The sequence below is a fragment of the Anomalospiza imberbis genome, unplaced genomic scaffold (genome assembly GCF_031753505.1).
Source record: "Anomalospiza imberbis isolate Cuckoo-Finch-1a 21T00152 unplaced genomic scaffold, ASM3175350v1 scaffold_44, whole genome shotgun sequence".
NCBI lineage: Eukaryota > Metazoa > Chordata > Aves > Passeriformes > Viduidae > Anomalospiza > Anomalospiza imberbis.
Genome location: NW_027100049.1, coordinates 231,224 through 253,027, shown reverse-complemented (window position 1 = coordinate 253,027; position 21,804 = coordinate 231,224). Strand labels below are relative to the sequence as shown.

Genomic DNA, 21,804 nt, shown 5'->3' with positions numbered 1-21,804 from the left:
AGACCATCTGGGCTTAACAGAGAGCTTTGGTGTGCCTAAGAGCAGCTGAAGCAGCAGCACGGTGCCCGAGACTCAGACGTGACCGTGCCAGTGCCCGGAGCGCTGTCAGGCAGTGCTGGGATCCCGGGTGTGGTTCTGGTCCCCACAACCGAGGAATGGCAGCCCCAGCCTCAGACCCAGTCAGAAAGCCAACCAAGGGAGACCAGAGGGAGGGCACCCTTCCAGTTTCTCTTGGGCATGGCCGCAAAACAACCCCTGCTGCTTCTTCCTCCCCCTGTGTTTGGGCTGTGCTGGTGGCAGAGCCAGCCAGGTTGTGCTCTGCGTTCCAAAGCCTGTTGAGAGCAGGCATGAAAAGTGCTGCATGCACAGCGGAGAGTCCTGGAAGGTGCTGGCAAGAGCTGCCTGCAGGAACAGGGCTCTGGGCTCTGGGCTCTGGCTGGAACAGCCTGGTTTTGCTGCAGTGACCGCAGGCAGGAGTTGAGGCAGGTGAAGAGGCAGCAGGCAGCTTGTGTTTGTAGAGGGCCTGGGGCTGCCCCTCTGAACCTCCACCTGGAAACACACTTGGGGGAATACGAGCTACAGCCGTAGTGCCTGTCCTGAAAGGACCTGAAGTCATTCAGCCTTGCCAGCTTTTCTTAAGAGTGTGTTGGTGTTCCCCAGGACAGCTACACATTTGGGGAAATGCCTTTGGAGGAAAGGGGCTTGCTTCTCAAGGAAAGTGCTTCCCAGGGAGCTCCCAGTAATGTAGGTGCAATGGTCCCCCTTGGGCTCTCTGTGGTCCTTTCACTGCCTGAGGCCCGTTGCACTTGGCAGAGGGGCAGGGCAAGGGAGAAGGCTGTGAAGAGCAGGTTTGGCATCCGCCTGGACCTGTGGAGACCAACCCAAGCACCTGCAGCAGGGTGTGTTCCCCCCTTTGGACAGAGGCGTGAGCAGGAGCATCTCTGTCCAGCCGTGAGCCCCAGAGCTCTCTCTGAAAGCTGTGAATTAAAAGGCCTTTAGACACACACTTTTCACCTCTTCCCTGTCTGCTGTGTTTCAACTCTTGGCAATGTGCATGTGGCTCTTGCTTGGTGGAAGCTGCTGTGGCCCAGGGCCAGCACAGAGCTGGGCTGGGTGGGCCAGGCAGCGTGGAGAGTCTTGGCTGATCTTGGTGTGTCCCTGGCCTCAGAAAAGGCTGGGAAGGTTTGCCTCCCAAGGCGTCCTGCTCATTGGCTCTCCCTGTGCACCCTGGAGAGAACAAGGTAGGCATTTCTGGCAGCTGGGCATCAGCAGGCCTGAAAGTGGGGGTGTGTTGTGGAGCGAGCCCAGCTGAGATACCCTGAGAGGAGCCCAGTGCTCCTCGCTCCCCTGTGCTGACACGTGAGTGTTTGTCTGGTTTCGGGATGGCCCTGGCTGTGTGAGGGGTGCTACGTGGACACGAGACAGCCGGTCCTGTCCTGCTGGGTCCCAGCAGTGCCTCACAGCAGTCCTGCATCCATGTCAGGATGCTGGCCAAGAGAGGTCCTGGAAGCTGAGGCAGCTGATTTTAAGCTTGTGCAGGTGCTTGCAGGCCAAGGCCAACGGTGTTCCCTCAGGATACAGCAGTCCTGAGGGGTCTCCCTCATTCAAACAAATCAGCAGACAAATGCATTGTCAGCCAAAAGCCCTTTTATTGACCTGGCAGGAGGGCAGGGGTCTGCACCCCACTAAAGTGTTTCTCTGCCACATTAAATTTCAGTGGGTTGATGTAGGAGTTGTATCAAAATCACCATCCATCTTTACACTGCTGAGGTGATTCCATAGGCAGGCGGTTGGAAATACATTGTGTCAGATTCCCATACTTGAAGCTGATGTCCAGGCCCTGGCCAGGAGCGGTCTCCATGCCCCAAAGCAGCACAAAGTCTTCCTCACGGCTTCCCTGCACAGGGCTGATTCCACACTTGCCCTTAGTTCTTCTGGTAGACTGTGTCTAAAGCTTTTTGTCAGGTCACTCTCATGTCAAGTTAGGCCATCAGGTTTTTGTTATGCTAACTGGTGCTAAGTACTTAGGTATGTCTGTGCTAATTACTTGTTTACTCGTGTGAATTGCTTGTGCTTACTCATGTCAAACCAAGGCCTTGTTCCATCCCCAAAGGTGCCTGAGGCCACCCGCTCCTTGTGGCACCAGTTGCTTTCCTGTGGGATGTTCTCCCTCCCCAGGGTAAAGAGGGAGCTGCAGAAAGAGCTTGCCAGGCTGCTCTCCATCCTTTCCCAGCTCTCCTGGTGAAGTGGAGAAGTCCGAGCTGAGCGCAAAGGTGCAAATGGAGCAGCCGTGCACAGGAAGGCTCGGTGGGAAGGATGATCCAGGATCCATAGGCCTGGCAGCCTGAGCGTGCTCCAGGGGAAGGCCTTGGAGCAGATCCTCCTGAGTGCCATCCCACGGCACCTGCAGGGAACCAGGGCGTCTGCTGGAGGGTGGGAAAGCTCTGCGGAGGGACGGGGACAGCTGGGGCTCCTGGCGGGGTGTTGAGGGCTTCTGTGTGGGAGTTTGGGGGGCTTGGTGCTGGTGGGGTGTCGGAGAAGGAGTTGTCTGGAAGGTGAGAGGTCTAGGCTGGAATTTGAGTCAGTTTGAAGCAGCATCTGTGCTTTGGCACAGCTTTGGTTAGGGAGGCCAGAAGGAATATCTGTGACTTTTCCTCTTCATGGTCCTGATTGTCCTGCAGGGAACAAGAGGGGAGAGCTGTACTTTACTGGCCACTCAGATCTCTGTACCAGGGGGAGGATTAGCCCTTTTGCCATCTACTCATTTCTTTGGGCTACTATTGTACCACTGAGTGGACTCTCATTTCTTGAGAGCTTTTATTCCTTAAGAGAATTAGGATATGATCATCCATTCATAGAAAACCAAAGAATGGCCCTTGTTTTTTCCCTTTTTTGTGTAGTGTTATGTTCTGTAAAGTGACCCTCAGTGGATGAGGTTAAGGCAAATGAGTTGCTGCTTTGAGATGGGAAGCAAAATTCCAACTCTTCACCTCCTCAGGCCATCCCAATTAATTTGGGAAGTTTGCAACTTTTTGGAACTACTTGAGTTGAGCAATGGGAAGTAAGGCTTTCCTGAACTGATGAGTCTTGCCAGATTCTTCTGTGCCCTCGCCGCTAAGGTGTATTTGTGCTGTAAGAAATTACTTCAATGAGAAAATAATTTCAGCAGAGAGTAAGAGCTTCTGACAGAGAACAAGTGTTGCCAGCAGTTGCTCCAGGTGCTCCTGCCAACAGCCCCTGCAGGCAGGAGCGCAGCCCCCAATGCACGTGGGCTTTGGCTCCCTCTGGCACAGGAGCCCTGCACGGGCACAGGTCTCTGGGGCAGGAGATGGTCACCGGTGCTGCCAGGGCTCGTGGGGTGGCAGGTCTGCTTGGGCAGGGACCCTGCCACACCTGCTGATGTCAGCGCTCCCCGGGCCCCAGGGGTCAGAGCAGCATTCCTGCCCTGGCCCACACGTTCCTTGTCTATGTCACACCCGCGGGTTTAGGATGGCCACCAGCCGGGTCGTGTCCCAAGGAGGCCGTGCCAGCTTCTGTGAAGGCCCCGTGCCATTCCCAGCGCAGCTGCGTCGGCAGCCCTGGGGGCTCCTTCTGCTGCCCCGAGCCAGCAGGGCAAGGCAGCGTTTGCTGATGGTTTGAGCCATTCCTAAAGATCCTGTTGGGCTGTCTTAGACACTTGGGGTGAGGGATTCCTTCCAACCTGAGCCACTTTGGGTGGGCTGGGGGCGGCCCCAGGGCATGGGGCAGTGTGTGCAGGGGCCCTTTGTGACACGGTGCAGCACGGTCACCGTGGCATGGAACGGGACAGCGTGTCCAAGGGCCCTTTGTGACACGGGGTGACATAGGAGCTGGCGGTGACAAGACCACGCCACAGTGCTCGGAGCACGCGACGGGACAGGACGGGACAGAGCGGTGCCGTGAGGAGCCCCCGCACAGCGCACTCATTCGTGTCTGACCCGGAGCTTTTCCGAGGTGTTATTCCTGCAGCTGACCTCGAGGCCTGACCACAGGACTTGGTGACCCGTGGCCTTCCCGAGGCTTCTCTCCTGCAGGTGTCCTTGAGGGCAGACCGTGGGACTTGCTGCCCTGGAGGCATCTCCCATCCCTGCCACCGGTGCTCTCGAGGCCAGACCACAATCCTTGACAGGAGTCTCCTGTCCTTGTGGCAGGAGCCCTCGAGACCAGAGTGCAGGACTTGCTGTCCTGTAGCCTTCCTGAGGCTTCTCTCTTGAAGGTGCCTTCCAGGCACGACTGCAGGCCTTGCTGACTCGGAGCTTTTCCGAGGCATCTCTCCTGCAAGTTGTCACAAATCCAGTCACTGACATGGAGCAGAGACCCCCGAGAGTGCCCAAGCTGTCCTGGGTGGAGGAAGAGGAAGAAGGCCCTGGAGCTGGCCCTGCACAGGAGACCTGTGCTGCCCTGCTGGATATGCTCGTAGAGGAAGGGTTTTCCAATCCAAAGCAAGTAAGCAGCCTGTGGCCAGGGTTTGATCCTCCCAAGAATTGCTTGGCCTCCCAAGCCATGCCTACTGGTCACTGGAAGCCTTTGAGGCCATGGCAGTGTGGTGGGAAGGGAAGCACTTCTCTGGGGAAGCTGGGGACATTCCTCCCTCTGGCAGCTTTCCAAGTCTCCCCGTGCCTTCTCCAGGTGCCTGCCATGGTGAGGTACATCCACCAGTGGCTCATGGCCAGTCAGTTTGCTGAGCACAGGCTGGACAGGGCCCTGCTGGATCTCACCGAAGAACAGCCTGCTGATGTAGTAATGTGTCCTGGTTTCGGGCAAATTTGGGAGAAAACCTCCAGAAGGAGCCTCCAGAAAGCAAACCCCCCACCGCCCCTCCCCCACCTGGCTCGGGAAGAATTTCCTCAGAGAGCAGTGGAAACAACCTGTTTATTGAGCAGGCAAAGCACTCCCCAGCACAAAAAATGAACAACACCAGATGACAAAAAGTCTTTCTACGCTCTGAAGAGGTGACAAATTCAGAAAGTCTCTGCTGGGAGTGGTTGCCCAGTTCTCAGTCTCCGGCACTGGGGGTGGCTGCTGCAGGTCACAAAATGCAGGCTCTTTATGTTTCTTGGTGTTTCCCAGGTCCCAATCCTGAGCAGGTTCAAATGGTATTCAGGAAACGAAAAGAAAAAAAACAGTCCAGGGAAAAAATTGGATTGCCTAGCTAAACTAACTAATAAGCAAAAGCAAGGGCAAAAGCAAAAAGCAGGAGCAAGAGCAAAGTGAAAGCAAGCAAGCCAGCAAGCCCTAGCCTCTCTCCTAGACACAAACTGTGAGGGGAGGTGAGCCGGCTGGTAACAAGACAAAGCAAACCTTCACTTTTCTGAGCCAGTCCTAAAGGCACAAATCATAACATCAAGCATAAACAGAACACACAATTGGGGATACAAGCACCATAACGTCACCCTAGGACATTCAACCCCTTATCTCCGAATCGTCAACGTAACTACCAAATGTCATGTAAAAACTTCATCAAGTAAAAACTTCCATCTTTCACTTAGACACATTTCCTTCCATCTCTCTTGCTCAAACTTTTGACCCACATTTCCTTCTATATTACTTGCTCAAACCTTTGACACTTAAATATTTCCTTCTGTCTCATGTCGGTGTTGTTTAATGTACAGACAATGGCAGTAACATCCAACAAACAGTGATATTTGCATATGAGCCTCACCCCACAATCAGATCTCCCTGAGGTACACATTGTGTTCTTCCATATTTCTGCATTATTCACCATGTACAACCTGGTCCCTGAGCAAAGACAATCCCACCAATGGGTTTGTCTGTACTGGAGGCAGAATTGATCCACACTGTCTTCCCTAACAAACCTCTGATATGTGCCACTGGGACTTTATCTCCGTCTACTATATTCAGGGACTCAGACTGGGCAGGACCTGCTCCACTGGTGGAACCTCGGGTGTTAACTAACCAGGTGGCCTAAATGCTGCTCCCAGTTCTTGAAAGATCGCCCACCCAATGCTTTCAGGGTGGTTTTTAACAGTCCATTGTACCTCTCCACTTTGCCTGCAGCTGGTGCATGGTAGGGGATATGGTGCACCCACTCAATGCCATGTTCCCTAGCCCAGGTGTTGATAAGGCTGCTCTTGAAATGAGTCCCGTTGTCAGACCCAATCCTATCAGGGGTACCATGCCTCCAAAGGCCCTGCTTTTCAAGTCCCAGGATGGTGTTACAGGCAGTGGTGTGAGGCACAGGGGAGGTCTCCAATCATCCTGTGCTGGCTTCTACCATTGTGAGCACATAGCGCTTGTCTTGGTGTGTCTGGGGCAGTGTGCTGCAGTCAATCTGCCAGGCCTCCCCATACCTGCAATTGGACCACTGCCCACCATGCCACAGGGGCTTCACCCACTTGGCCTGCTTGATGGCAGCACACGTCTCACAGTCATGGATAACCTGAGAAATACTGTCCATGGTTAGAGCCACCCCTTGGTCTCATGCCCACTTGTAGGTGGCATCTCTGCTCTGATGGCCTGAGGCATCATGGGCCCATTGAGCTAGGAACAACTCCCCCTTGTGTTGCCAATCCAAGTCTATCTTTGACACCTCTATCTTTGCAGCCTGATCTACCTGCTCGTTGTTTCAGTGTTCCTCATTAGCCCGACTCTTGGGGACATGGGCATCTACATGACAGACTTTCACACACACATTTTCTACCCAAGAGGCAATGTCTTTCCACACATCAGTAGCCCAGATTGGTTTTCCTCTATGCTGCCAGTTGGCCTTTTTCCACCTTTCCAGCCAGCCCCACAGAGCATTGGCTACCATCCAAGAATCCATATAAAGGTCTAGCTTTGGTCACTTCTCTCTCTCAGCAATGTCCAAAGCCAGCTGAACGGCCTTGAGTTCAGCAAGTTGACTTGATCCACCTTCTCCTTCAGTAGCTTGTGCTACGTGTTGTGTGGGGCTCCATACGGCTGCTTTCCACTTCCAGTTCATCCCTACGATGCCACAGGAACCGTCAGTGAAAACAGCGTATCGAGTTTCCTCTGCTGGTAGTTGGTTGCATGGTGCACCTTCTTTAGCCCTTGTCACTTGTTCCTGCTCTTCTCCGTCAGTGAGACCAAAGTTCTCACCAGCAGCCAGTTTGTAATTATCTCCAAAATCCCAGGGCGATTCAGGTTTCCAATCCGGGTGTGCTGCATGATGAGAGTAATCCATTTGCTCCATGTGGCAGCAGTGTCGTGGAGGGTAGTGGGAACCTTTCCTTTAAACATCCACCCCAGTGCTGTCAGTCAGGGTGCCAGGAGGAGTTGTGTTTCTGTGGCAATCACCTCTGAGGCAGCTTGAACTCCTTCATAGGCAGCCAATATTTCCTTCTCTGTGGGAGTGCAGTTGGCTTCAGACCCTCTGTAATTTCAGCTGCAGAATCCCAGTGGTCGGCCTCAAGTCTCCCCAGGCACCTTCTGCCAAAGGCTCCAGGACAAGCCATTGTTCCCGGCTGCAGAGTAGAGCATGTTCTTCACCTCTGATCCCGTCCTGACTGGGCCAAGGGCTACTGCCTGAGCAATCTCCTGCTTGAGCTGGGCGAAAGCTTGTTGCTGCTCAGGGCCCCAGAGGAATTATCGTTCTTCTTGCAGGTGACCAGGTAGGGAGGGCTCACAATCTGGCTGTACTCGGGAATGTGCATTCTCCAAAAACCTATGGCACCTAGGAAAGCTCGTGTTTCCTTCTTGCTGGTTGGTGGAGACATCGCAGTGATCCTTTTGGTGACCTCAGTGGGAATCTGACACAATCCATCTTGCAACTTTACCCCCAGGAACTGGATCTCTTGGGCAAGTCCCTTGACTTTGCTCTCCTTGATGGCAAAGCCGGCTTCCAGCAGAAACTGGATGATCCTCTCTCCTTTCTCAAATACTTCCATTGCCGTGTTCTCCCACACAGTGATGTTATTGATGTACTGCAGGTGTTCTGGAGCTTCGCCCTTTTCCAGTGCAGCCTGGATCAGTCCATGGCAGATGGTGGGGCTGTGCTTCCACCCCTGGGGCAGTCGGTTCCAGGTGTACTGCACTCCACTCCACATAAAGGCAAACTAAGGCCTGCATTCTGCTGCCAGAGGAGTGGAGAAAAACGTGTTACCAATGTCAGCAGTGGCGTACCACTTTGCTGCCTTGGACTCCAGCTCGTACTGGAGTTCCAGCATGTCCGGTACAGCAGCGTTCAGCGGTGGAGTCACTTCATTCAAGGCACAATAGTCCACAGTCAATCTCCATTGAGACTTGTGCACAGGCCAAATGGGACTGTTGAAGGGTGAGTGGGTTTTGCTGACCATCCCTTGGCTCTCCACCTAACAGATCATTCTGTGGATGGGGATCACGGCATCTCGATTCGTCCGATACTGCCAGCGATGCACTGTCGAGGTGGCAATTGGTACTTGTTGCTCTTCCACCCTCAGGAGTCCTACTGCAGATGGATGCTCTGACAGTCCAGGCAAGGTGTTCAACTGCTTAATGTTCTCTGCCTCTACAGCAGCTATGCCAAAAGCCCACCTGAGTCCCTTTGGTTCTTTGTAATAGCCATTCTGGAGGAAGTCTATGCCCAGAATACCCAGGGCCTCTGGGCCGCTCACAATAGGATGTTTCTGCCACTCCTTCCCAGTCAGGCTCACCTCAGCTCCCAACAGGGCCAATTGCTGTGATCCCCCCGTCACCCCAGCAATGGAAACAGGTGCTGCCCCAACATGTCCCGATGATATCAGGGTACACTGCGCTCCAGTGTCAACTAAGGCGTCGCATTTTTGTGGCTCTGATACGCCAGGCCATTGGATCCACACCATCCAGGAGATCCGGTTATCCTGTGCCTCTTCCTGGCTAGAGGCTCTAACCCTGGTTATTATTTCTTTCCTGGGCATACACGGTAGAGGTATCTTCAAGGGGATCTGAGAGATCATACCCAGCTGCTCAGTCATGGGAGGTTGAGACTATCTTCACTTTAGTGGAACTCCCTCAGTTAGTGTCCTAGGGTGACATTATGGAGCTTGTATCCCCAGTCGTGTGTTCTGTTTATGTTTGATGTTATGTTCTGTGCCTTCAGGACTGACTCTGAAAGTGAAGGTTTGTTTTGTCTTGTTATCAGCCGGCTCAACTCCCCACCATGGTCTGTGTCTAGGGGAGGCTGGCTTGCTTGCTGGCTTGCTTCCTTTGCTTTGCTCTCGCTCCTGCTTTTTGCTTTTGCTTATTAGTTAGTTTAGCTAGGCAATCCAATTTTTACCCTGGACTGTTTTTTTTTCCTTTCCCTTTCCTGAATACCATCCCAACCTGCTCTGGACTGGAACCTGGGAAACACCAAGAAACACTGAGAGCCTGCATTTTGTGACCTGCAGCAGCCATCCCCAGCACTGGAGACTGAGAACTGGGCGACCACTCCCAGAGAGACTTTTTGAATTTGTCATCTCTTCAGAAGGGTGAAAGAGTTTTGTCATCTGGTGTTGTTTTTTTGTATTGGGGAGTGTTTTGCTTGTTAAATAAACAGGGTTTTTTTCCACTTCTCTCCCAGGAAATTCTTCCTGAACCAGGTGGGTGAGGGGCTGTGGGGAGATTTGCTTTCTGGGGGCTCCTTCCGGAGGTCTTCTCCCAAATTTGCCCTAATCTAGGACAAATATTTTGGTGCCCAACTCGTGGCTCGAGAGAGTGGAAAAAACCCTGTTCTAATCATATTTTGGTTGCAATTACTCTGGGCTGGTATAGAGAGTTACTGGCTATGTTTTTTGAATTCATAATGTCTCTTGAGGTGCAGGCCTGCATGTGTTTCTGGTCCCTAGGGTTTTTTGAGCTCTTAATACCTCTATGGTCCCTAGGTTTATTTTCTTATCCAGAAATAGCTCCGGTATTGTCCCTAATACGTAGTTTTTGCAGTAGAGGGGCACTGACCAGAATATCCATTGGGCTGGGCTTGGTTGTAATGGCTTGCAGGAGGTTTATAAAGGTGCTGGAGTCTGTTCCAGGAATGTATGGTTCATGGTTATGGTTGTGCACCCAGTTTGTTAGAGGAGAAGCAGGAGATGAGGCTTTTCAGCCTTTGCTTTCCTTCTTCTCCTCTGAATCTGTTACATCCCTATTGGAGAATGTTCAGTTTCCCCTGAATGTTAAAGAGACCATCTTTTTGGTATTTAATTTGGTAAGCTTTCGCTGCACAGTCTGCAGCTTCTCTAGAATGAGGGCTGAGATTTCTAGAAGGGCTGATGAGACCCCTGACCCAGGAGTAGACCCAGGCGTGAGAAATCCTGAGTGGTGTGGGAAATGGACCAAATCTTAAAGGAGTTTTCTGACCCTATAGTCTGGGACTTTCCATGTGAACTAATTCAGAACCCAGCTGAGGTGGCAAAGTACCTGAAAGAGAAGTGCCATGATACCCCTAAGGAGAAAAAGATCATTGCAGTGAGCTGGGCCCTGGCATATGCGTATCGCACTCTGCTAGACCCTGTAGGGCAGCAGAGGAAGGGGTCAGGGAGATAAATCAGCAGCGATCCCAGTCACTCAGGCTGCAGCCAACAGCCCAGGCTCGAAGCCAGCAGCTAAACCAGACTGTAAGCCTCAATCAGTGGCTGTTGCTACCAGCACGAGAAGTGGAAAGTGCACAGATAAGACCGATCGATCGGTGGATGACGATGATGATTATGATGCAGAAGATGGACCCTCAACACCTCCTGACATAAAATCAGGAGTCAAAGAAACAAGATCAGAAGCCAATATTGAGTCCTTTTCCCTAAAGAACCTCCGTGGCCTAAGAAAGGATTACATTCGACAACCTGATGAGTCTATAATTAGTTGGTTGGTCCATCTTTAGGATGCTGCAGGAGAAGCTACAATTCTGGACGGCACTGAAGAGAGGCATTTGGGATCCCTGTCACATGATCCTGTCATCGACCAAGGAATGATGAGGGGGGCTAAACCTCACAGCCTCTGTGCACGGCTCCTGGAAAGTGTAGCACAAAGATACCTGTGTGCAGATGATCTTTATATGCAGCAGACCCAGTGGAAGGCTATAGAACAAGGGATCCAACGCCTGAGAGAAATGGCAGTGGCAGAGATTATATTCTCCGATGACATAACAACTAGGAATCCAGACATGGTACCATGTACGTCTGTGATGTGGCGAAAACTTGTACGGCTTGGGCCACATGAATACGCTTCTGCTTTAGCAATAATGAAGTGGGATGAGAAGGATGAGACCGTGCTCAATATGGTGAAGAAGCTCTGGGCATATGCAGATGCTGTGCATGGCCCAACAGATGCCAGAATTGCAGCGGTGGAAACACATCTGCAGAAATTAGAAGACAAGATAGAGGAGAATCACAAGAAACTCAGGGAGGAGATTAAAGAGGACCTTCTCCAAATGTCGGCAGTACAAATTAGAGGCCCTGGTATCCAACGCAGACGTTCCCCAGATGGGGAGAGAAGGTACACCCCACGAGCTGAGCTGTGGTTCTTCCTGAGTGATTGCGGAGAAAACATGAGGAGATGGGACGGAAAATCTACTGCTGCTCTGGCACAACGGGTGCGTGAATTGAAGGAAGGCAAGACTCAGAGAGGAAGTTCCACCAAAAGGAAAGCAGCTCCAGTTGCCCATAGCCAAGCTGCCAGGTATGACGATGATGATGATGATGATGACATGTCCGATCCCCTTGAAGGAACCTGTAAGACATATGCTCAATGAAAGAAGGATAAACAGGCTTAGAGGGGCCCTGCCTCTAGCCAGGTAGAGGCAAGGGAAAACTGTGTTTTCTGGACTGTGTGGATTCGTTGGCCTGGCACATCAGAACCACAAGACTAGAAGGCTTTGGTCGATACTGGTGCAAAATGCACATTAGTCCCATTGAGACACGTGGGGGCAGAACCTGTCTCCATTGCTGGCGTGACAGGGGGATCACAGGACTTTACCTTAGTGGAAGCTGAGGTGAGCCTGACTGGAAATGAGTGGAAAAAACACCCTATTGGGACTGGCCCAGAGGCCCCATGCATTTTGGGCATAGATTACCTCCAAAGGTGGTATTTTAAAGACCCAAAAGTACTGAGGTGGGCATTTGGGATAGCAGCTGCAGTGACAGAGGGCATCCAGCAATTGAACACCTTGCTTGGACTGTCCAAGAATCCAAGTACAGTAGGACTTCTGAAGGGAGAAGAGCTAAGGTACCAATTGCCACTTCAACAGTGCATCGCCGACAGTACAGAACAACTCGAGATGCTGTGGTTCCCATCCATAAGATGATTTGAGAGCTGGAGAGCCAAGAAGTGGTCAGCAAAACCCACTCACCCTTTAACAGCCCCATTTGGCCTGTGCGTTAATCTGAAGGAGAATGGAGATTGACAGTGGACTACTGTGCATTAAATGAAGTGACTCCACCACTGAGCGCTGCTGTGCCGGACATGCTGGAACTCCAGTACGAGCTGGAGTCCAAGGCAGCAAAGTGGTACGCCACTGTTGACATTGCTAACACATTTTTCTCCATTCCTCTGGCAGCAGAATGCAGGTCTCAGTTTGCTTTCACCTGGAGGGGTGTGCAGTACACCTGGAACCAACTGCCCCAGGGGTGGAAGCACAGCCCCACCATCTGCCATGGACTGATCCAGGCTGCACTGGAAAAGGGTGAAGCTCCAGAACACCTGCAGTACCTCAATGGCATCATTGTGTGGGGGAACACGGCAATGGAAGTATTTGAGAAAGGAGAGAGGATCATCCAGATTCTGCTGGAAGCTGGCTTTGCCATCAAGGAGAGCAAAGTCAAGGGACTTGCCCAAGAGATCCAGTTCCTGGGGCTAAAGTTGCAAGACGGATTGTGTCAGATTCCCACTGAGGTCACCAAAAGGATCACTGCGATGTCTCCACCAACCAGCAAGAAGGAAACACGAGCTTTCTTAGGTGCCATAGGTTTTTGGAGAATGCACATCCCCGAGTACAGCCAGATTGTGAGCCCTCCCTACCTGGTCACCTGCAAGAAGAACGATTTCCACTGGGGCCCTGAACAGCAACAAGCTTTCGCCCAGATCAAGCAGGAGATTGCTCAGGCAGTAGCCCTTGTACCAGTCAGGACGGGATCAGAGGTGAAGAATGTGCTCTACTCTGCAGCTGGGAACAATGGCTTGTCCTGGAGCCTTTGGCAGAAGGTGCCTGGGGAGACATGAGTCCGACCACTAGGATTTTGGAGTCGGAGCTACAGAGGGTCTGAAGCCAACTACACCCCTACAGAGAATGAAATCTTGGCCACCTACGAAGGAGTCCAAGCCGCCTCAGAGGTGACTGGTACAGAAGCACAACTCCTCCTGCACCCCGACTACCGGTGCTGGGGTGGATGTTTAAAGGAAAGGTTCCTACTACCCACCATGCCACCAGTGCTACATGGAGCAAGTGGATTTCTCTCATCATGCAGCACGCCCATATTGGTAAACTGAATCACCCTGGGATTTTGGAAGTAATTACAAATTGGCCTGAAGGTGAAAGTTTTGGTGTCACAGATGAAGAACAAGAACCAGTGAAATGGGCTGAAGAAGCTCCACCATACAACCGCCAGCAGAGGAAACACTCTACGCTCTTTTCACTGACGGTTCCTGTGGCATTGTAGGGCAGAATCAGAAGTGGAAAGCAGCTCTATGGAGCCCCATATGATGGGTCGCAGAGGCCACTGAAGGAGAAGGTGGATCAAGTCAACTTGCTGAACTCAAAGCCATTCAACTGGCCCTAGACATTGCAGAAAGAGAGAAGTGGCAAAAGCTCTACCTCTACACTGATTCATAGATGGTAGCCAATGCTCTGTGGGGATAGCTGGAGAGATGCAAAGAGGCTAACTGGCAGCGTAGAGGAAAACCAACCTGGGCTGCTGATGTGTGGAAAGACATTGCTACCTGGGTAGAGAAACTACCTGTGAAGGTTCGCCACATAGATGCCCATGTCCCCAAAAGTAGAGCTAATGAAGAGCAGCAAAACAATCAGCAGGTAGATCAGGCTGCAAAGATAGGGGTGTCAAAGATAGACCTAGATTGGGAACACAAGGGAGAGTTGCTCCTAGCACAATGGGCCCATGATGCCTCAGGTCATCAGGGCAGAGATGCCACCTCTAAGTGGGCACGAGACCGAGGGGTGGATCTAACCATGGACAGTATTTCTCAGGTAATCCATGACTGGGAGATGTGTGCTGAGATCAAGCAGGCCAAGTGGGTGAAGCCCCTATGGTATGGTGGGCGGTGGTCCAAGTATGAGGAGGCCTGGCAGATTGACTACATCACACTGCCCCAGACACGCCAAGGCAAGCGCTACATGCTCACAGTGGTAGAAGCCACCACGGAATGGTTGGAGACCTCCCCTGTGCCTCACGCCACTGCCCGGAGCACCATCCTGGGCCTTGGAAAGCAGGTCCTTTGGAGGCATGGTACCCCTGAGAGGATTGAGTCTGACAAAGAGACTAATTTCAAGAGCAGCCTTATCAATACCTGGGCTAGGGAACATGGCATTGAGTGGGTGCACCATATCCCCTACCATGCACCAGCTGCAGGCAAAGTGGAGAGGTACAATGGACTGTTAAAAACCACCTTGAAAGCAGTGGGTGGGGGATCTTTCAAAAACTGGGAGCAGCATTTAGCAAAGGCCACCTGGTTAGTTAACACCCGAGGTTCCACCAATGGAGCAGGTCCTGCCCAGTCTGAGTCCCTGAATATAGTAGACGGAGATAAAGTCCCAGTGGCACATATCAGAGGTTTGTTAGGGAAGACAGTGTGGATCAATTCTGCCTCCAGTACAGACAAACCCATTGGTGGGATTGTCTTTGCTCAGGGACCAGGTTGTACATGGTGAATAATGCAGAAATATGGAAGAACACAATGTGTACCTCAGGGAGATCTGACTGTGGGGTGAGCCTCATATGCAAATATCACTGTTTGCTGGATGTTACTGCCACTGTCTTTACATTAAACCACACCAACATGAGACAGAAGGAAATGTGTAAGTGTCGAAGGTCTGAGCAAGTGATATAGAAGGAAATGTGTGTCAAAGGTTTCAGCAAGTGAGATGGAAGGAAATGTGTCTGAGTAAGTGAAAGATGGAAGTATTTACTTGATGAAGTTTTTACATGACGTTTGGTAGTTATGTTGACGATTCGGAGATAAGGGGTGGAATGTCCTAGGGTGACGTTATGGTGCTTGCATCCCCAATCGTGTGTTCTGTTTATGCTTGATGTTATGTTTTGTACCTTCAGGACTGGCTCCAAAAAGTGAAGGTTGGTTTTGTCTTGTTATCAGCCAGCTCACCTTCCCTCACAGTTTGTGTCTAGGAGAGAGGCTAGGGCTTGCTGGCTTTCTTGCTTGCTTGCTGGTTTGCTTGCTTTCACTTTGCTCTTGCTTTTGCTTTTTGCTTTTGCCCTTGCTTTTGCTTATTAGTTAGTTTAGCTAGGCAATCCAATTTTTTCCCTGGACTGTTTTTTTTTCTTTCCCTTTCCTGAATACCATTTGAACCTGCTCAGGACTGGAACCTGGGAAACACCAAGAAACAACGAGAGCCAGCATTTTGTGACCTGCAGCAGCCATCCCCAGCGCCGGAGAGCGATAACTGGGCAACCACTCCCAGGAGAGACTTTCTGAATTTGTCACCTCTTCAGAGCGTAGAAAGACTTTTTGTCATCTGGTGTTGTTCATTTTTTTTTTTTTGCTGGGGAGTGCTTTGCCTGCTCAATAAACAGGTTGTTTCCACTACTCTCTCAGGAAATTCTTCCTGAACCAGTTGGGGAGGGCCCGTGGGGGTTTTCTTTCTGGGGGCTCCTTCTGAAGGTTTTCTCCCAAATTTGCCCGAAACCAGGACACATTACTACATCAGCAGGCTGTTCTTTGGTGAGATCCAGCAGGGCCCCATTCAGCCTGTCCTCAGCAAACTGACTGGCCATGAGCCACTGGTGGATGTACCTCACCATGGAAGGCACCTGGAGAAGGCACGGGGAGACTTGGAAAGCTGCCAGAGGGAGGAATGTCCCCAGCTTCCCCAGAGAAGTGCTTTCCTTGCCACCACACTGCCATGGCCTCAAAGGCTTCCAGTGAGCAGCAGCCATGGCTTGGGAGGCCAAGCAATTCCTGGGAGGATGAAATCCTGGCCACAGGCTGCTTACTTGCTTTGGATTGGAAAACCTCTCCTCTACGAGCATATCCAGCAGGGCAGCACAGGTCTTGGTTTTGAAGATGTGCGAATATGCTCTGAGCCCTGTGCCCATGGTGCTGCTCTCTTCCTCCCGAATCCCCTTGATGAATTAGCAAACCAGCTGTAGGAGAAAGGCAGGAAGCCAGGGATGCTCCAAGCGCGGTGCTCGGCTGAGCGGTGACAGCAGGCCCAGCCCAGCTGGGGATGGCTGCAGGTACCTGCGCTGTTCTGTGGAAGAGGCCACGGGTGTGTTCCTGCTCTTGTGTGCAGTCCACGGCTGCACCTGGCAAAGAGCGAGCGCAGCCTGAGCTGAGGGGCTGTGGGAGAGGCCGGAGAACACAGCCCAGCCCTGCGCTCCCTGGGCAGGGACAGCCCTGGGATGCCCCAGGGGATAGAGCACGGGTGCTGTGGGGTGTCTGCCTGGCCCCTCTTTAGTCCTGTCCATGGGCAAGTGCCCAGGGGATGGGCTGGGATGGGCTGGGATTGGATGGGATGCCATGGGATGGGATGTGGCCAAGCTGGCTGCAGCCACCAGCCCAGCAGCCCAGCTCTGCCACTCACTCTCCTGCTGAGGCTTGAACTGCACCACCTCTTCAGTCTCCTGTGCTGGGCCAGCTCCAGGGCCTTCTTCCTCTCCTCCACCCAGGCCAGCTTGGGCACTCTCGTGGGTCTCTGCTCCATTTCAGTGATCGGATTTGTGACGACTTGCAGGAGAGATGCCTCGGAAAAGCTCCGAGTCAGCAAGGCCTGCAGTCGTGCCTGGAAGGCACCTTCAAGAGAGAAGCCTCAGGAAGGCTACAGGACAGCAAGTCCTGCACTCTGGTCTTGAGGGCTCCTGCCACAAGGACAGGAGACTCCTGTCGACGATTGTGGTCTGGCCTTGCGGGCACCGGTGGCAGGGATGGGAGATGCCTCTGGGGCACAGAGTCCCACGGTCTGCCCTCGAGGACACCTGCAGGAGAGAAGCCTCGGGAAGGCCACAGGTCACCAAGTCCTGTGGTCTGGCCTCAAGGTCAGCTGCAGGAATAACGCCTCGGAAAAGCTCCGGGTCAGACACGAACGAGTGCGCTGTGCGGGGGCTCCTCACGGCACCGCTCTGTCCCGTCCTGTCCCGTCGCGTGCTTCGAGCACTGTGGTGTGGTCTTGTCACCGCCAGCTCCTATGTCACCCCGTGTCACAAAGGGTCCTTGGACACGCTGTCCCGTTCCATGCCACGGTGACCGTGCTGCCCCGTGTCACAAAGGGCCCCTGCACACACTGCCCCCTGCCCTGGGGCCGCCCCCAGCCCACCCAAAGTGGCTCAGGTTGGAAGGAATCCCTCACCCCAAGTGTCTAAGACAGCCCAACAGGATCTTTAGGAACGGCTCAAACCATCAGCAAACGCTGCCCTGCTCTGCAGGCTCAGGGCAGCAGAAGGAGCCCCCAGGGCTGCCGACGCAGCCGCGCTGGGAAGGGCACGGGGCCTTCACAGAAGCTGGCATGGCCTCCTTGGGACACGTCCCGGCTGGTGGCCATCCTAAACCCGTGGGTGTGACACAGACAAGGAACGTGTGGGCCAGGGCAGGAATGCTGCTCTGACCCCTGGGGCCCGGGGAGCGCTGACATCAGCAGGTGTGGCAGGGTCCCTGCCCAAGCAGACCTGCCACCCCCTGAGCCCTGGCAGCACCGGTGCCCGACTCCCGCCCCAGAGACCTGTGCCCGTGGGGGGCTTCTGTGCCAGAGGGAGCCAAAGCCCACGTGCATTGGGGGCTGCACTCCTGCCTGCAGGGGCTGTTGGCAGGAGCACCTGGAGCAACTGCTGGCAACACTTGTTCTCTGTCAGAAGCTCTTACTCTCTGCTGAAATTATTTTCTCATTGCAGTTATTGCCTTCAGCACAAAAACACCTTAGCGGCGAAGGCACAGAAGAATCTGGCAAGTAAGAATCCTCAATTCAGGAAAGCTTTACTTCCCATTCCTCAACTCAAGTAGTTCCAAAAAGTTGCAAACTTCCCAAATTAATTGGGATGGCCTGAGGAGGTGAAGAGTTGGAATTTTGCTTCCCATCTCAAAGCAGCAACTCATTTGCCTTAACCTCATCCACTGAGGGTCACTTTACAGAACATAACACTACATAAAACAAGGGCAAAAACAAGGGCCATTCTTTGGTTTTCTATGTAGGGATGATAATATCCTCTTTCTCTTAAGGAATAAAAGCTCTCAAGAAATGGAAGTCCACTCTGTGGTACAATAGTAGCCCAAAGAAATGAGTAGATGGCAAAAGGGCTAATCCTCCCCCTGGTACAGAGATCTGAGTGGCCAGTAAAGTACAGCTCTCCCCTCTTGTTCCCTGCAGGAGAATCAGGACCATGAAGAGGAGAAGTCACAGATATTCCTTCTGGCCCCTCTAACCAAAGCTGTGCCAAAGCACAGATGCTGCCTTCAAACTGACTCAAATTCCAGCCTAGACCTCTCACCTTCCAGACAACTCCTTCTCCAACACCCCACCAGCACCAAACCCCCCAGACTCCTGCACAGAAGCCCTCAACACCCCGCCAGGAGCCCCAGCTGTCCCCGTCCCTCTGCAGAGCTTTCCCACCCTCCAGCAGACGCCCTGGTTCCCTGCAGGTGCCGTGGGATGGCACTCAGGAGGATCTGCTCCAAGGCCTTCCCCTGGAGCACGCTCAGGCTGCCAGGCCTATGGATCCTGGATCATCCTTCCCACCGAGCCTTCCTGTGCACGGCTGTTCCATTTGCACCTTTGCACTCAGCTCGGACTTCTCCACTTCACCAGGAGAGCTGGGAAAGGATGGAGAGCAGCCTGGCAAGCTCTTTCTGCAGCTCCCTCTTTACCCTCGGGGAGGTAGAACATTCCACAGGAGAGCAACTGGTGCCACAAGGAGCGGGTGGCCTCAGGCACCTTTGGGGATGGAACAAGGCCTTGGTTTGACATAAGTAAGCACAAGCAATTCACATGAGTAAACAAGTAATTAGCACAGACATGCCTAAGTACTTAGCACCAGTTAGCATAACAAAAACCTGATGGCCTAACTTGACATGAGAGTGACCTGACAAAAAGCTTTAGACACAGTCTACCAGAAGAACTAAGGGCAAGTGTGGAATCAGCCCTGTGCAGGGAAGCCCTGAGGAAGACTTTGTGCTGCTTTGGGGCATGGAGACCGCTCCTGGCCAGGGCCTGGAAATCAGCTTCAAGTATGGGAATCTGACACAATGTATTTCCAACCCCCTGCCTATGGAATTACCTCAGCAGTGTAAAGATGGATGGTGTTTTTGACACAGTGCCTACATCAACCCACTGAAATTTATACATGGTGGAGAAACATTTCAGTGGGTGCAGACCCTTGCCCTCCTGCCAGGTCAATTAAAGGGCTTTTGGCTGACAATGCATTTGTCTGCCGATTTCTTTGAATGAGGGAGACCCCTCAGGACTGCTGTATCCTGAGGGAACACCGTTGGCCTTGGCCTGCAGGCACCTGCACAAGCTTAAAATCAGCTGCCTCAGCTCCCAGGACCTCTCTTGGCTGGCATCCTGACGTCGATGCAGGACTGCTGGGAGGCACTGCTGGGACCCAGCAGGACAGGACCGGCTGTCTCGTGTCCACGTAGCACCCCTCACACAGCCAGGGCCATCCCGAAACCAGACAAACACTCACGTGTCAGCACAGGGGAGCAAGGAGCACTGGGCTCCTCTCAGGGTATCTCAGCTGGGCTCGCTCCACAACACACCCCCACTTTCAGGCCTGCTGATGCCCAGCTGCCAGAAATGCCTACCTTGTTCTCTCCAGGGTGCACAGGGAGAGCCAATGAGCAGGACGCCTTGGGAGGCAAACCTTCCCAGCCCTTTCTGAGGCCAGGGACACACCAAGATCAGCCAAGACTCTCCACGCTGCCTGGCCCACCCAGCCCAGCTCTGTGCTGGCCCTGGGCCACAGCAGCTTCCACCAAGCAAGAGCCACATGCACATTGCCAAGAGTTGAAACACAGCAGACAGGGAAGAGGTGAAAAGTGTGTGTGTAAAGGCCTTTTAATTCACAGCTCTCAGAGAGAGCTCTGGGGCTCACGGCTGGACAGAGATGCTCCTGCTCACGCCTCTGTCCAAAGGGGGGAACACACCCTGCTGCAGGTGCTTGGGTTGGTCTCCACAGGTCCAGGCGGATGCCAAACCTGCTCTTCACAGCCTTCTCCCTTGCCCTGCCCCTCTGCCAAGTGCAACGGGCCTCAGGCAGTGAAAGGACCACAGAGAGCCCAAGGGGGACCATTGCACCTACATTACTGGGAGCTCCCTGGGAAGCACTTTCCTTGAGAAGCAAGCCCCTTTCCTCCAAAGGCATTTCCCCAAATGTGTAGCTGTCCTGGGGAACACCAACACACTCTTAAGAAAAGCTGGCAAGGCTGAATGACTTCAGGTCCTTTCAGGACAGGCATTCCAGCTGTAGCTCATATTCTCCCAAGCGTGTTTCCAGGTGGAGCTTCAGAGGGGCAGCCCCAGGCCCTCTACAAACACAAGCTGCCTGCTGCCTCTTCACCTGCCTCAACTCCTGCCTGCGGTCACTGCATCAAAACCAGGCTGTTCCAGCCAGAGCCCAGAGCCCTGTTCCCACAGGACGCTCTTGCCAGCACCTTCCAGGACTCTCCGCTGTGCATGCAGCACTTTTCATGCCAGCTCTCAACAGTGGGATTTGAGGGGCAGCAAGGACAAATGTCACAAACCTGTGTGACACTCCAGATCCTCATGGAACCAGGGGGCCAGTGTGACACTGTGGGAAGTTGTGGAACCAAGGGGATCACTGTGGCACTGTTGGGGCCCATGGAACCAAGGGGCCGGTGTGACACTGTGGGGCCTCATGGAAACAAGAGGCCATTGTGAGCCTGCAGGGCTGTAACACCCCAGAACACTGAAATGCTGGGGGTCACCAAAGGTTTCTTTACTTGAGTTTGGTGCACAGGAGAAACACCAACCAGATATTCTCACCATGGCCAGATGAAAGAGTTTTCTTGGTAGGAAGGGACCCAGCTCTTTAGTGAATGGCCCACACAGGGATCGAACCCACAACCTCAGTGATACCAGCACCATGCTCTAACCAATGGAGCTAAGAGATCAAAATAACACAAAATTTTACTGACAAAATATAGATAATCAAGGAACTTGAGCAAAGGGTTTCATACAACATCCACTTCAGCATAAAACTCTTACCATAGCATTACTTTGTTAATTTAGCCCACTTTACCTAAAAACCTTTAACCCTTACGATGATAAGTTACCCAAAAATGTTCCAGGTAAGCAGGATTAGAAGAAGAAGAAATGGATAACAACAGAAAGACAGAAGATCTATAGAAAGACACACACATAGATACAAACTGCTCAGGTTGCAGCACCATTAACAGAGGAACCCCAGGAGAAGGCAGGATCCAGACCATGGGCTGGCCTCGTGCTCCGGCTTTTAAACCCCTGGGCCTTCATGGGCCCGCCCCTGGGGTGGGACTGCCAGTTGCTTGTCCAATCAGAGCCAGGGAAGGCACCAGCTTCTGGTGTGTGATTGATTGACAGCTGGGCCAATCAGATCTGGGTTAGCCCTGCCTGCTGTGTGATTGATTGACAGCTGGGCCAATCAGAGCTGGGGTAGCCCTTCCTGCTGTGTGATTGATTGACAGCTGGGCCAATCAGATCTG

At 52.8% G+C, this 21,804-nt stretch overlaps 1 protein-coding gene across 1 annotated transcript in view; it reads left to right on the top strand.

The window, feature by feature from the left end:
- Positions 1 to 14,107: 14,107 nt before the first annotated feature.
- The window catches only part of LOC137466820 (serine/threonine-protein kinase pim-1-like), a 17,116-nt gene continuing 9,419 nt past the window's right edge, over positions 14,108 to 21,804 (top strand). Inside the window, exon 1 of the mRNA XM_068178474.1 lies at positions 14,108 to 14,368. Within this exon, the coding sequence (XP_068034575.1) occupies positions 14,108 to 14,368 (261 nt within the window). The remainder of the gene's footprint in view (positions 14,369 to 21,804) is intronic.